General features: G+C 43.5%; 1 protein-coding gene across 2 annotated transcripts in view; it reads left to right on the plus strand.

Annotated features, from left to right (window-relative positions):
• UNC5D (unc-5 netrin receptor D) overlaps window positions 1–15,073 on the plus strand; it is a 405,072-nt gene that overhangs the window by 306,139 nt on the left and 83,860 nt on the right. For both annotated transcript variants that reach the window (XM_081890876.1, XM_081890877.1), the window contains one exon: window positions 11,899–12,084. In XM_081890876.1, coding sequence (XP_081747002.1) covers window positions 11,899–12,084 — 186 coding nt within the window. The remainder of the gene's footprint in view (window positions 1–11,898; window positions 12,085–15,073) is intronic.

Raw genomic sequence — 15,073 nt, forward strand, 5'->3', positions numbered from 1 at the left:
GAAGAAGAAGAATAGTTGTCACCAGTGCTTTTTTTCTAACGAAAATGTTTAGGGGTACTCTCATTTTCCTACTCATATTGAAATACATCTCCTCAACAAGACCAAACTTAGATTCACAAAATGTTTAGGGGTATGTGTACCCCTGCGTCCCCCCAGAAAAAAAGCACTGGTTGGCACACTCCAGTTTGCATGGCCATCATTAGGAGGGCACACCAGCTGTGTCATGGTGGCAGAACAGCAGGCAGGTGTTTCTGGGAGGTGGGTGAGCAAGCGGCAAGCAACCCAGACTAGTCACAGAGGAACAGACATGGCAGGCCGTTGCAGGCCCCTAGAAACCACCCTGCTTTGCTGCCGCTGCAGACCCAACACTGATGCAAGTCTCTCAGCCTCAGCAGTGTTAGTGGCAATAATGCAGAACTGTGCTGGGGAGCTGCTCCAGCAGGCAAGGGGACATTGAGGTCAAGGAGAAGGTAACCAAAGGGGTTGGAGTTGGGCAGAACACCAAGGGGCAGGTTTAGCAAGCCTCACCGTTCTCTCCTTGTTGCTGCTGGAGGCCATGGTTGCTGAGGGAGACTTCCTCCTCACCATCATGACCAGTTTGCCAACGGTGAAGGTAGTGGCAGGGTGGAAGATAGTGAAAAAGCTTTCTCTTCTTCATTCCCGTCTCGCCCATGAACAGTGGCAGTGACGGTGGGATTGTTGAATCAGGGCAAGTGTTGAAGGGATAGGGTGGTGGAGGAGGATTTTGGGGTGTGCTGTGGGGAATGGGGAACCTGGATGGTTAAGTCCAGTCAATGGTGACTATGGGGTGGCGGCACTCATCTTGCATTCAGGTTGAGGAAGCCAGCGTTCGTCCACAGTCAGCTTTCTGGGTCATGTGGCAAGCATGACTAAACTGCTTCTGGCGCAATGGAACACCGTGACAGAAACCAGAGCACACGGAAACACCGTTTGCCTTCCGGCCACAGCGGTACCTATTTATCTACTTGCACTGGTAGCTGGGACAGAGCAACGGGAGCTCACTCCATTGCGGGGATTTGAACTGCCAACCTTCCAATCGGCAAGCCCAAGAGGCTCAGTGGTTTAGACCACAGCGCCACCCGCATCCCTACCATGGGGAAGTTATGGGTGAGTTGCGAGGGGATGGGGGACTTTGAGGTGAACTGTAGGGAGACTGGCATCAGAGATGGGGTAGACAGGAATTGGGGGTTAAGGAGCTGTCTGGGGTGCATGCCAGCCTCACTTATCTACTTGTACAAGTTTAGGTAAGTTCTCCCCCCATTAAACAGTGGCTCAGTGGCATTCAAAGGAGAGTTGGGAGCACTTCTGCTCTCTGGAGTGCCTCTCAATGTCCTTTAAAAAGGGTTGGGGCAAGCTGTGAAGGGGTAGTTGGTTAGGCGAGGTGTAAAAGGAGGAAGAGGAGGCCAGGTGTGGGGGAAGGGGAGTTGGCAAAGGGGCTGGCAGGTAGGGGTAGGTGGCATTGGTGCAGTCACAAAGGTCACAGAAAATATCTTCCTTTGAAACAATAACATCAACAGACCTATTCACAACTGCATTTGCAGTTAATACTGCCATTGTTGTTGCAACAACATCAAAATCAGAGCTACAAAGTATAACACATTGTAGTTACTTTAAAATGTCGATGAAGAAAACGTTTGTGATTCCTCTTTCATTTCTGTAATAATAATTTATTGGACGGAGAATTAAAATATGCACCTTACTGGCCAAAAGCCATGCCCCCTCCCTCTGCCCTCATTCTGGGTTTTGCAGCAGAAAATATAGATACTTAACATTTGAGCCTTTAGTAAAATTATATAATGCATTTGTGGGAAGGAAAAGATTTGCCTTAAAAGTTAGAAATGAAGACTTAACAAATGGATCAAAAGCTAGGAAATGACTCACATTAATTAAAAAACCAAAAACAACCCACACATAGTTCATATGTTTGCTAATCTAGATGAAGCCTGAGTTCTTAGCACATAATTTTGTTTTGAAAATGTAGATAATATAATTACACTAGATTGGTGGAATAGGACTTTGCAACTGGCTACCAGCCAGATAGGGGGCCGTGATATAATTGGGACAGGGCAAGGATTTGCACTAGTGCCATGAAGATCTTCTCCCCCCCCCCCCCATCCCCGCCTTTCATTCTGTTCCCCAAGTCTGCTCTGATGGGTTGGGACAGGTTTAGAGGTTACACAGGTAGGAGGAAAGCAGGAAAATATTCTGCTGTGCCAGGAGAAATCCTTGCGCTCATGGATCCAGCGACTTAGTGCTGTGTTGAATATAATGCTATACCAGTGGATCTAGCTTGCTGGAAGCATCACATTTGTCATCTTTGTGGAAGGCAAGGCTGAGCGGGTTTAGGTCATGCTAGTTGCATCATGTTCTGAGGAAGAGAAAACAGTTTGTGGCTGCTAGTGCTGTAGCGTCCCTCCTCCACATGTCAATATCTATTGTGGAGTGAATGTTTGGGGGTGTTTTTTTGTCTCCCTGTCTTTCTGTGGAACATTTTATCCTTACATCCTGTTGACTGCAACTGCAGACTTTTTCTGAAGAAGAAAAAGTATCTGAAGTAGTGTGCATGCACACAAAAGCTCATACCAAGAACTAACTTAGTTGGTCTTTAAGGTGCTACTGGAAGGATTTTTTTTTGTTTTGACTATGGCAGACCAACACGGCTACCTATCTGTAACTGCAGACTTTTTGTTTAACATTCTGATAGTCCTGGGAGTTGAGACGACAAGGTGTTGTCTATGCACAAATCTCTCTTTTTTATGTAACTCTGTTGTTTGGGATAGTGGTGCCCAGGGCTTTCCTTTGTCCTGAGTGCCCACCAACAATGTTTCCCTTCAGCAAATTCCCACTGGCTCTCTAGCGTGCTCACAGTTATCTTGGTGGAGTAAGAGATAAGGCTGAGCCCTGCATCTAGGTCCAAAGCCCAGATAACGAACTGAATTGGGCTGCTTCAGGTTGACTTGGGAATTGGTCAGATTCAGTTGAGGGAGCCCTGAAACACCCTAGGGCAGATCAGCTCCTCCCAGAGTGATCTAGAGCTGTCAAAAGGGGGGCAGTATGGCGATGAGGACAAGGGGGTGGAAACAAGGGGTGCAGGCAACTTGATTTCTCCCTTCTCCCACTCCCCAACTACATGTTTAAAGCCCAGATTAATTGGGATGGGGAGGAAGGAGATGTACATCTCCTCTCCTTTCTCCTAACCAAATGACTGTGCAAGACCCCCAGATTGGTTCAGAGTTATAGAGTTTGAAGGAACCCCAAGGATCAGAACCAGTGAAGGCGGTGAAGGTCCTGTGTGAGTGCCTGGAGGCGGTTGGAGGATGGATGGCGGCTAATGGATTGAGGCTGAATCCTGACAAGACAGAAGTACTGTTTTTGGGGGACAGGGGGCGGGCAGGTGTGGAGGACTCCCTGGTCCTGAATAGGGTAACTGTGCCCCTGAAGGACCAGGTGTGTAGCCTGGGAGTCATTTTGGACTCACAGCTGTCCATGGAGGCGCAGGTCAATTCTGTATCCAGGGCAGCTGTCTACCAACTCCACCTGGTACGCAGGCTGAGACCCTACCTCCCCGCGGACTGTCTCGCCAGAGTGGTGCAGGCTCTAGTTATCTCCCGCTTGGACTACTGCAATGCGCTCTACGTGGGGCTACCTTTGAAGGTGACTCGGAAACTACAGCTAATCCAGAATGCGGCAGCTAGACTGGTGACTGGGGGCGGCCGCCGAGACCACATAACACTGGTCTTGAAAGACCTACATTGGCTCCCAGTATGTTTCCAAGCACAATTCAAAGTGTTGGTGTTGACCTTTAAAGCCCTAAACGGCCTCGGCCCAGTATACCTGAAGGAGCGTCTCCACCCCCATCGTTCTGCCCGGACGCTGAGGTCCAGTGCCGAGGGCCTTCTGGCAGTTCCCTCATTGCGAGAAGCAAAGCTACAGGGAACCAGGCAGAGGGCCTTTTCGGTAGTGGCGCCCGCCCTGTGGAACGCCCTCCCATCAGATGTCAAAACGATAAACAACTACTTGACATTCAGAAGACATCTTAAGGCAGCCCTGTTCAGGGGAGTTTTTAATGTATGATATTTTAGTGCTTTCTGGTTTCTATGGAAGCCGCCCAGAGTGGCTGGGGAAACCCAGCCAGATGGGCGGGGTACAAATAATAAATTATTATTATTATTATTATTATTATTATTATTATTATTATTACCTAGTCCATCCCCCTGTAATGCAAAGTGCTGGATCAGACCCTAAATTGGATTGGCCCTTATAATATAGTGCAGTGACTTCTTGCTGAACATTTCGAAATGTGTGCTCTCTCCCCTTATTATAATGTGTTGGCTACAGGGCTATGATAGTGTGCCCTGCAACACCCCTAATGGGGATATGGAAGGAATTTGATTTCAGGTTTTAATGCAAATCTTCCTATTTGTGATGCAAAAGACACCTGTCCTTCAAAATTTCCACTTCCCTGAATTGTATGACGCTGTTCTCCAGCCGGATAATGTGTATATTATAGGGTCAAGTAGGCATAAAATGAATATATTAGTAAAACCATATGGAAATGCATTAGAGGAAATTGTTTGCAGAAATACATATATTAGGCAAAACTACTTACCAAAAAATGTACATTAAGAGATTTGCACTAAGATGCTAACATTTATTTATTTATTTATAATGAGAACTTTTTTTTAAAAAAAAAGCAACACTAATGCAGAAATGTGGAAAACTGGACTGCAAAAATGAAGAACTGAAAGAAATTGAAATTGACAAATTTGTGCATGCTTCCATGGAGGGGAAGGAGTCAGTGTTGCCTTTTGCACCTAGTGGGTTGCGTGTCGAGGTCCCCAAGCCACCCCCAAATAACTCACAACGCACACTTAATTTTTGTTTAAGGTTTTTGGCATAATTTTGGCCACAACTTTATTTAAATACAAAACCGTGAGTGGTTGTTTAGGCATTGGTTAAGACTATCTGTCCCCCCGCCTGGGGACAGAACTGACTTCCGGGCACCACCGAAAGACAGTGCGGGGGAAAGCAAGTCGGGGAAGAATTGGAGCTGAGACACAGACCCTCAATTCTCATCCGCATGCTCCCCGAAGGCTTGCCGGCCCTAGTCCCATTCCAGGGATTGGACGAAAAGATAGCAAGCCCCAGGATTCCTTTAACGGAATTCCCTTTCTGCAGCAACCATGGAGGGGCAGGCCCAGCCTATCCTAACCCCTCCTCCACCAATTTATAACCAATGCTTAACCGCAACCTTACAAGTTGTGACGATTTGCTACGCAGTAGGCAAAAACCAAATGGCCCAGCCAATTAGCCAGATGGACAAAATTCCTACCAAGCTCCTGCCCCAACGGCAGACGACCCCATGACAGGAATAGCAAGGTCAATGCAACAACCCCTTACTCAAGGGCAGGTGGGCAGGTGATCCGTCGCACACAGCAAAGAGAAAGCTCCAGGCTGCGTGCAGAGTATTTAAACATTTTACCCCTCCCACCAAAATTGCAACATAACTTTTACCCCAGCAACCCAGTGAACCAATCACTGTCCCAGGCCATCTTAAGAGACCCTGCCTGGTAACAGAGGGGTGGCTCAGCAGACCCCACCGCAACACATGCTCTCCATGAAGGAGAACACGCTTTCTCAGAGTGGTTTAACAATCAATCCCTCTTCCACAGGGAACTTTGGCATAGCCCTGTGAAGAATATAGGGGTCTCCTAACAACTCTCAACTCCCTTAACAGGATACAGCACCTAGGCTTCTTTGGAGGAAGCCATGCTTGTTTAAGGTGGCATGATGTTCCTTTAGCGCAGATGGGACCCTCATTTCATTCCTTGTGCTCCTCACTGGGTTGTTCCTTTAAATAGCTTAATAAAATAAGATACGTTTACGTTTTAGATCCTAATGAACTTGAATGGGATTTGAACAGCCAAGAACAGACACTTTTTCTGTTGGGAATATGCCTCTGGTGATTCTCTGTCTTAGTTGTTGTGCTTAAGTCAAGGAAAAGGTGGGGTGGGCTTTAAAGTGTTTCATCATTACCTTGGATGTTTAGGGAAGTTTCCAGTTGTCAGAGTATAATACACTTGGCAGTCCAGCAGCACCTAAAATTGTCAGGCTGGCTGCTGTGCTTTTGTTTATTCTCTCCTCATCTCCTGTTTCACGATTGGATCCTTAAAGTGGGCTAGCCAAACTGCTGAGGTCGATTTTAGTGCCTTTTAGTACCTTGGGGAATGAAACTCTTTATTTTAAATTGCGAGATTAGAGATGTGTTATATAAATGCCCCTCGTTGCTTGCTATTGAATGGAACAGGCATTAAGTTTAAGACCACATGAATCATCATTGATGTAAAATCAAAGTCAATTATTAAGATAATTGAGAAGCAACCAATTGTGGTAAATAGCCTTATATATAACTCTCTGTTTGGGAACTGTGTTTCTCGCATGTGTGGACTTCTCCACAGACAAGCAAACGGAGGGTTGACGAAAGAAGTAGATTGCAGTGGCTTGCCGTTTTAGTAGCAGGTGGCAAGGAGGAGAGACGAACAAAGAAATTGTGATTGTTGGTTTCTGCTAGGAAATGTACAGCAAAGCAGAGGAGATGAGTGGCCTGCACAGATTGTGCAAAATTTTAGTATAAATGAGATAATTAAATCAATTACGATTCCTAATACATTAGATCGAAATGTTTCATTTTGTGTTTCTTCGCTTCTTAAATTCTCTTCAGGTTTTTAATGGAACTTAATAATGGTTAATGGAAACTTCATTACCGTAAAATGTATTTTGATAGATGTTGGCCAAGTTGGCAAGCACAGACCCTCCAAGTGTCCCTATTTTCCAGGGACAGTCTCGGATATACAGAAGCCATCCCGATTTCTGCTTTGATCCCAGAATGTCCCTCTTTTCCTTAGGATGTCCCTATTTTCATTGGAGAAATGTTGAAGGGTATGGACTTATCCGACCCCCCGAGCCATCTGAAGGCAATCCGGTATAGGGAAGGGTTTTTTTTTTTTAATGTTTAATGTTTTATTGTGTTTTTATATATGTTGGAAGCTGCCCAGAATGCTGGGGCAACCCAATAAGACAGGCATAGGGAAACTTGGCCCTCCAGATGTTTTGGGACTACAACTCCCATCATCCCTAGCTAACAGGACCAGTGGTCAGGGATGATGGGAGCTGTAGTCCCAAAACATCTGGAGGGACGAGTTTGCCAATGCCTGCAATAAGATGTATGGGTTATAAATAGTAAAATGATCATTGTGGAACAGGATGTCCCTATTTTCATGAGAGAAATGTTGGAAGCACAATGTCTTGGCTCAGACATGTGCCCCAGGCTTCAGATTTGCATGCTCCTCCATCCTTCCTCTATGAGCCAGTTGCCTCTCTGCTGTCCTGGTTTGAGACAAAGCAAATATGTCAAACTTTCAGTTACAGATAGGTAGCCGTGTTGGTCTGCCATAGTCAAAACAAAAACATTCCTTCCAGTAGCACCTTAAAGACCAACTAAGTTAGTTCTTGGTATGAGCTTTCGTGTGCATGCACACTTCTTCAGATATCTGAAGAAGTATCTGAAGGGTATCTGAAGAAGTGTGCATGCACACGAAAGCTCATACCAAGAACTAACTTAGTTGGTCTTTAAGGTGCTACTGGAAGGAATTTTTTTGTTATGTCAAACTTTGGCATGCATCTGCCAGGTTTCTGATCCTAGTTTACATAGTAAATACAGACCAAAGTTTGTCAGATCAAGCAAAATGGGCATATGATCTGTCTCCAGCCAAGAAAGGAGGGAATTGTTATGTCCCAGTACAAGAGGGACACAGCACAAAATCATGAACCATACTATGCTGTTGTGGTTCTTCCCAGTGTGAACCCTCACCTGCCACCATAAACTATCTGATCTTCTCTGTATCAGAAAAACACAGATCATGAGATAACTTGCAAACTAGGCAGTGGAACTTGATAAAGCCACCTTACTGAAACTGAGGTGATTTTATGTTAAAGTTGTGTTGTGTTTACCTAAAGATGTGTTGTCTTCTGGGGTAAGTTTAAAGACAGATGCTTGCGTATTAAAAGTCAAATTTATAAAATATTGTTGTTGTACTGGCCTAAGATGCACAATATGTGTGTTAATAATTTATAATGTAATATAATAATGATATTTGTGTTGCCTAGGTTGTAACTGAACATCGCTTTTACTAAACACAATTGCTGTCAGTGAGCACACAGAAAAATATGATTAGAAAAATATCATTTGATGACGCAGCTTTGGAAAGATATTCAACCGTAGCCTATTAGTCTAGATGGGCATCTGTTTTATGCTTTGGGCTTGTTTTATTGTTCAACCCTTCTAACAATAGTTTCCTGGTTCAGATGAAATGGAAAACTATGGTTTGATTGTAGTTTGTGTGAAGGGAGAAGTAAAGGAAGTTCTGTGCATGAGCAAAGAAATGTTTGTGCTTATCTCAGTGACCGTCTGAGCTGCCTCAGTGTTTAAAACTTGTAGTTTATACTCTGCATTAAAAATAAATAAATCTGTATTGTATATTATGCAAAGGTTTTTGGCCAAAAGCCCTTCCCTAGTTAGGAGGTCTTCTAACAAACAGCCTTGTGCATATTGCCTTGAGTTTAAGGATGGAAGAAATGCATGATATAAATATACCAAAATAAGATACAACTCTTTAAAAAATAAAACCCATCTGGTCTAAAGTAAGTACAGAAAACAATACACACACATTGCTAGCATTATGTTTCCTTTACTTTCCACTATTCCATCAGAGGGAGTTTTGTGTGTGTGTGTGTTTAATTTTGCCTGAAACAATGTTAAAATGAATGTTTCATCAACATTTGGCATTTTTGGAACAAATAAGACTCTTGAAATGGAAGAATAATTCTTAATCTTCCCACAAGCATTTCCCAACATGATTCAATTGGGATGAAATGAAGAGCAGGGGTCTTTTCCTAAACATGGTGAAATTTTGAAGTTAACCTCTTGGGCCCACAGAAAACCAAAGAGAAATGCATTATCATCAGGGTTCATCTGACCCTCTTATTACAGCCCTTTAGGAAATCTCTAAAGACCCATTTATTTTCCTTGGTTTTCTCTTGAGTTGTTGGTTTATTGAAGGGCCTGTTGTTTTAATTGTATTTGATATTGGTTTTTAATATTAGTGGCCTGTCTGTTCAATTATTACCCCTGACTTAAAAAAAAAATTGTTTCTGTATTATTTACCGTATTTTTTGCCCTATAGGATGCACTTTTGCCTCTCCAAAAATGAAGGGAAAATGTGTGTGCATCCTATGGGGCGAATGCAGGCTTTTGCTGAAGCCTGGAGAGCAAGAGGGGTCGCTCTCCAGGCTTCAGGAAGCTCTCCGCAAGCCTTGGGAGCCCGCAGGAGTTCCCACCAGGCTCCCTAGGCTTGCGGATAGCAGTCTGCAGCCAAAAGCCTGGGGCGCGCTGAGCAGCGCACCCCGAGCTTTGGGCAGATATCCACAAGCCTGGGGAGACCGGCGGGAGTTCCCGCCAGGCTCCCAAGGCTTGCGGATAGCAGCCTGTTCTGGTGGCTGGGGTCGGGGAAAACTTGGACTTCCCCCGCCCAAGCCCCGCGCCTGGGGGGGGATAATTTTTTTCTTTATTCCCCCCCCCAAAAAAAACCCCCTAGGTGCGCCCTATGGGACAGTGCGCCCTATAGAGCGAAAAATACGGTAATTGAATAAGTAGCCTTCACAAATCCTTAAGTGCCAAACTAGGAATCTTAGGCCATGATAGAGATGATAGATCGATAGATAGATGATAGATAGATAGATGATAGATAGATGATAGATAGATGATAGATGTTTTGTTTTTAAAAGAGAAACCTGAGGGTAAAACTCTGAAGTACAGTGTAACATTATTATTTTTTCACATTCCCAGAGGTCTGCCAAGATAAAACCTTAGCTTCTAGTTCTTTGCTTAATTAGAAACAGGGTTGTTTTTATTTGTGTGTGCGAATTTAGAAAAGGGGTTTGTGAATTTAGACTGCACTGTCTCTCAAAAGTTTAAATCAAAGATGGAGAGCCGGTGGCCCTCCAGTTTTTGTCGGACTCAAACTCCCATATTGGCCGATAATCCGATGTGCTGACTGGGGCTTATGGGAGGGCACCAGGTTGGAAAATGCTGGTCTAGACTCTCTAGATACCTTTGTCGATCTCTTTCAGTTGATTTATGGTGTATGTTGCTCGGTTTGAAACATTTGAAAAAAAATGGTATAGAAAAAAATCCATTTGTGGGCTTTTCACATGCCCCTGAAATGGTGGTGTTCAACAAGCCTTTGCTGTGACATTGCCTAATTGGTCCCACTGACAAAGATTAATGCCTGTTTTCTGTGTGGATATTTTTTAGAAATTCAGACAAGCTTCATGGATCCACAACTGCATGGTTCCAATGACATAATTCACCTTTCATATATTTGTCCATCGTTTCCTACCTACCTACCCATTTTCTGGCATAAGAGATTTTCTGGGAACAGCAATGACATTCTGCATTGTTCTCCTTAAAAGCAAGCAAACAAAAAGATCTTCCCAATGTATCGCTTCCTTTTCTTCTCGATATTTCTCCAGAAGGTTCCAATGAGATTTGGAACACCAGACTGCAGTGCAGCACAACTATTCAGATACTGGCAATAGAATTCTGTGGAGGAGTGAGGCTGAGCTGGTGGGAAAGTTATCTGACCCGCAGAAATAAAGTCTAATAGTTCAGTAATTTAAAAGTGTTCATAAGGCAGTGTTTCTCAAACTTGTGTCTGCTGAGAAGGGGCTTTCTAAACTTATTCTTCCTTAAGCTGCCCCTCAGTTGTACCGCAGCAGAGCATGAGATTTGCACCTATCTGCTGTACACAAATATGCTGTACACAAATATGCAAGAATATGACATTACAGAGGAAGAAAGAGAGAGACCAAAACATGGTTGTCCCTTCCTAAATCCATACACAAGGATATATCGGTATAACAGGGGTGGGGTGCCTCAGGCCCAAGGGCTGAATGCAGCCCTTGTTGAGACCACTTTGACTGTCCCTTAGAACTTTCTCCAGTCCATGTCCTTCCACCCGAGACTCACCCTTCTAGTGCCAGATTTACATATAAGCTAAACAAGCTATAGCTTAGGGCCCTACTCTCGGGGAGGAGGGGAAATTCAAAGGAAAAAAACCTGGATGTACATTTCCCAAATATAAGATAAAAAACAAATAAAATAAATGCAGCATGCAGCAACAGTGTTTTGTATTGTGTAATGGGCCCCACCTGCTAGCCTGCTCCCTAAAATATCACTGGTTTGCTCATTTCTATATATAGGGTATCTACATTCTGCATGGATTTTGCATTCTCAATTGACTTTTCAACAATAACTTTCAATAACAATAACTTTCAACGATAAAATACATATTTTGTTATGTGCAAATGGCTTTAGATACCTATTAGGTCCATAAATTACCATATAACATATATTCAACACAAAAAAGTGACATTTGTTGTTGACAAAGGACAGATGGACATATCAAGGGCCCCATTACCTTCAGTAGCTTAGGGCCTCATCAAACCTACATCCGGCCCTGACCCTCTTCCACATCGTTCTTGAACTGTGTCCTTGAACTTTGAGGATGACTCTGGTTGCCCAGAAAGAGAATCTGAAGGTGGACATATCTTGTCCTTAGATCTCTAAAAAGGTAGAGAACCAAGAAGTCAGAAGAATGTGTTTCTTTGCTCCTTTTCTCTTTCCAAAACGTTTTTTGTTCAAAAGGCTCCCATTAACTCTCAACAAATGCTTAGTGTCCATCGCTGCTTCTTTCAGGACGCAGATGGGAAGCCTGAAACCTGTTCCTCATTTCATTGCCTTTCCTTCTCTCCTTGCAGACATTGAGAATGCCACGGACATTGCCTTGTACTCAGGCCTGGGTGCTGCCGTCATTGCGGTAGCCGTCATTGTCGTTGGTGTGACTCTCTACAGACGGAGCCAGAGTGAATATGGTGTGGATGTGATCGACTCATCTGCCCTAACAGGAGGCTTCCAGACATTTAATTTTAAAACTGTCCGACAAGGTTGGTAAAGCAGAATGTCACTTATTGAGAAAGAGTCCATCTTTGCATGCAAAAGGATTCAGGTTCAATACCAGGTTTCTCCAGCTAGGGTGAGGAAAGACCTCTGAAACCCTGAAACTACTACTGAGCTTGGTGGACCAAGAGTCTAACTTGTTATGTTCTTGTACGGTCATGGTGGGGAAACTGCTTCACGGTGGTTATGTCCCACATGACACCTAAAGATCTATACATGGAAGCAGCACAGAAAGGGCTGCCATCTTGGATTTAGGTATACAGTGGTACCTCGGGTTACAGACGCTGCAGTTTACAGACTAACCCAGAAATAGTACCTCAGGTTAAGAACTTTGCTTCAGGATAAGAACAGAAATCGAACGGCGGCAGCGTGGCGGCAGCACCAGCAGCAGCAGGAGGCCCCATTAGCTAAAGTAGTACCTCAGGTTAAGAACAGTTTCAGGTTAAAAACGGACCTCCAGAACGAATTAAGTTCTTAACCAGAGGTACTGCTGTACACTACTGTACTGATAATTGCAGCCATCAGCATTTCTAAGCCTATAAGAGGTGCCTTTTAAAAATGTTTTGAATGGGGGGAAAGTGGCAATACTATTTCTGTAAAAAAAATCTGGCAGTAGGAGAGTGGGAGAAGAGATTGTGATAGAAGCTAACATCACACTTTCTCTGAAAACCATGGATGCACAGGTCCTGGAAAGTTGAGACTCCAGTTTAATCTTACTGAAAACCATGGTGGATCACAAGACATTGGTGGGCCAATTATGTATGTCTTTCCCCTTGATTAAGTGTACTTAACTTAGGGATCTGAACCACAAACAGCACCTTAATACATTCTTATTTTAGTATAATTTCTACCAGACATTCTCCACAGGGCAAGTGAATAGCACACAGATGTGGGCCCTTTTCCAGCCCATGGACCACATTTCTTTCTGGGCAACCTTCCAGGGGCCACATGTCCGTGCTGGATGGGACCAGAGTTAAAATTGGGCAAAGCAATGCATATGAATTTTACACACTCACACACTCTTCACTAACTTCCATGCAGGCTCAATCCCCATATGAAACAGCGGCATATTCCTACATGAAAGGGGGTGATCCTCAGGGTATTTTCCAACTTTACCAAAGCTGTCAACTTTTCAATTTTCTTGTGAGGAACCCTATTTGGAATAAGGGAATTTCCCTTAAAAAACGGGAAACGTTGACAGCAATGAACTCTACAATTATATGATTCTATGTAAAGGCATTATCAGAGTTCAAGAGCATATTTCATCCAGCCTCAAGGAGGGTGCAAAGCAGGATCATTGGGGAATGTGATCTGGGGAGAGGATGCCTGGCTGGGGAATGTCTTGAGGGCCAAACAGAGGGGTCAGGATGTGTGTGCTTTGGTCATTAGGCCTGATCTTTTTCATATGGTGAGAATCTGGTTATAAAAGTATGGGTTTATTTTACACGTATTTCCATTCTTCCTAGAAAAAAAACATGGACTCCATTATTTCAAGTTCTGCAGTTCAGATAACTAAAGTACAGCAGTACTTCAGACAGTGGGAGTTCACAGACCCAAACACACCAAAAACACTCAAGTGCACCATGTTTAGTCATGCATCAACACACACTCACGAGGTCTAAATTGTGCTTCTTTCTGGGAACAGTCTTTCCTTGAGACTGTGAAGGAGTAATTTTATGTAGTGGGTGAGAAAAGTTCTTTGAATTTCTATCACTCTCTTTTCTGAGATGGAAACCTTATTGAAGGTGGGAGGAAGTGTTGGGAGAGGTGTGAACATAGCCCTGTTTTAATTCTTCCGAAGAAAAATATGATACAGTATTTCATAGATAAATATGTAGATGTTCTCCTCCCCATGGGGCACGCGCCTTGCAAAGCATAAATTAAGATAAGCGAGGCAGAGAGAGATTCATAAACTCGTTTGAAATTAAGGACAGCTTGGTATACGTGTCTATTTAATCAGAGCCTGCTTTAATATATAAATGACGGTTGATTTTCTGATATATGTTTATTTCAGTTCATTACCAGAAATGCATACTTCAAATAGTTTGCATGCATGCTTTAATAGCTTCAAATTTTGGTGTGTTAAATACCTTTAGAAGCTATCCAAAGTTGCCATTTTTAATTATTTATTCTGATGCAAAGATTGAATCTTTCCTGTTTTCACCATTGCTGCTTATTTAACTAGCTATTCTGAAAATTATTGTTATCAGTGTGCAAATATTTCATCTGACTTAACATCAGGCGATTTCAGGCTCAAATCCATAGACTAATGTTTGCGAGTAGCTGGAGCTGGAGATCCACTTGAAAGAGATGATAGTCATTTTACTACCCCTTGAAAGGATCAGCCCAGCTGGTAGACAGGACAAAAGTTTCCATTTTATAAACAGTGTAAAAATAAAAAAGTGCACAGAGGCAGCCTAACCGTTCTCTCTCTCTCTCTCTTTCTCTCTCCACTCCCATCTTTGGAAACCATTTTGTGACCTGTACAAGTTGTTGTGCTTTTCTTCAACCCTTTCTCCCTATAGAAATGAATGAAATAAGCAATAAGCAAATATTCTGTTTCATTCAGACCTCATTTGCTTGAATTCCCATTCTACATTATAAAAATGATGCTCATATTTTTCATTCTTTCCTAAAAACGAATGCACACCCCTATTTTTCACTCATCAATAGCTCAGTTGGCAGAGCATGAGACTCAGGAGTTTGAGTCCCACAATGAGCAAAAAGATTCCTGCATACAGGGGGTGGGCTGTATGTCCCTCGTGGTCTACAAGTCTATGATTCTACAGCCACTGTTTACAGGTGAGCTCTATGCAGCTCAATCTTAAGTGTGGTTATTCCAAAACGACTTCCATCTTGCTCTCTGGGACTTCATTCCCAACAGGTCTGCAGAGAGTTACAGCCTCTTGATCAGACAGGGGGCAGGGGGCCAACTGTGACATTCCCCCACTAACCTCAGCCTGCATTTTAGGCAGT

This window comes from Podarcis melisellensis (assembly GCF_964234715.1).
Source record: "Podarcis melisellensis genome assembly, chromosome: 15".
Classification (NCBI taxonomy): Eukaryota; Metazoa; Chordata; class Lepidosauria; order Squamata; family Lacertidae; genus Podarcis; species Podarcis melisellensis.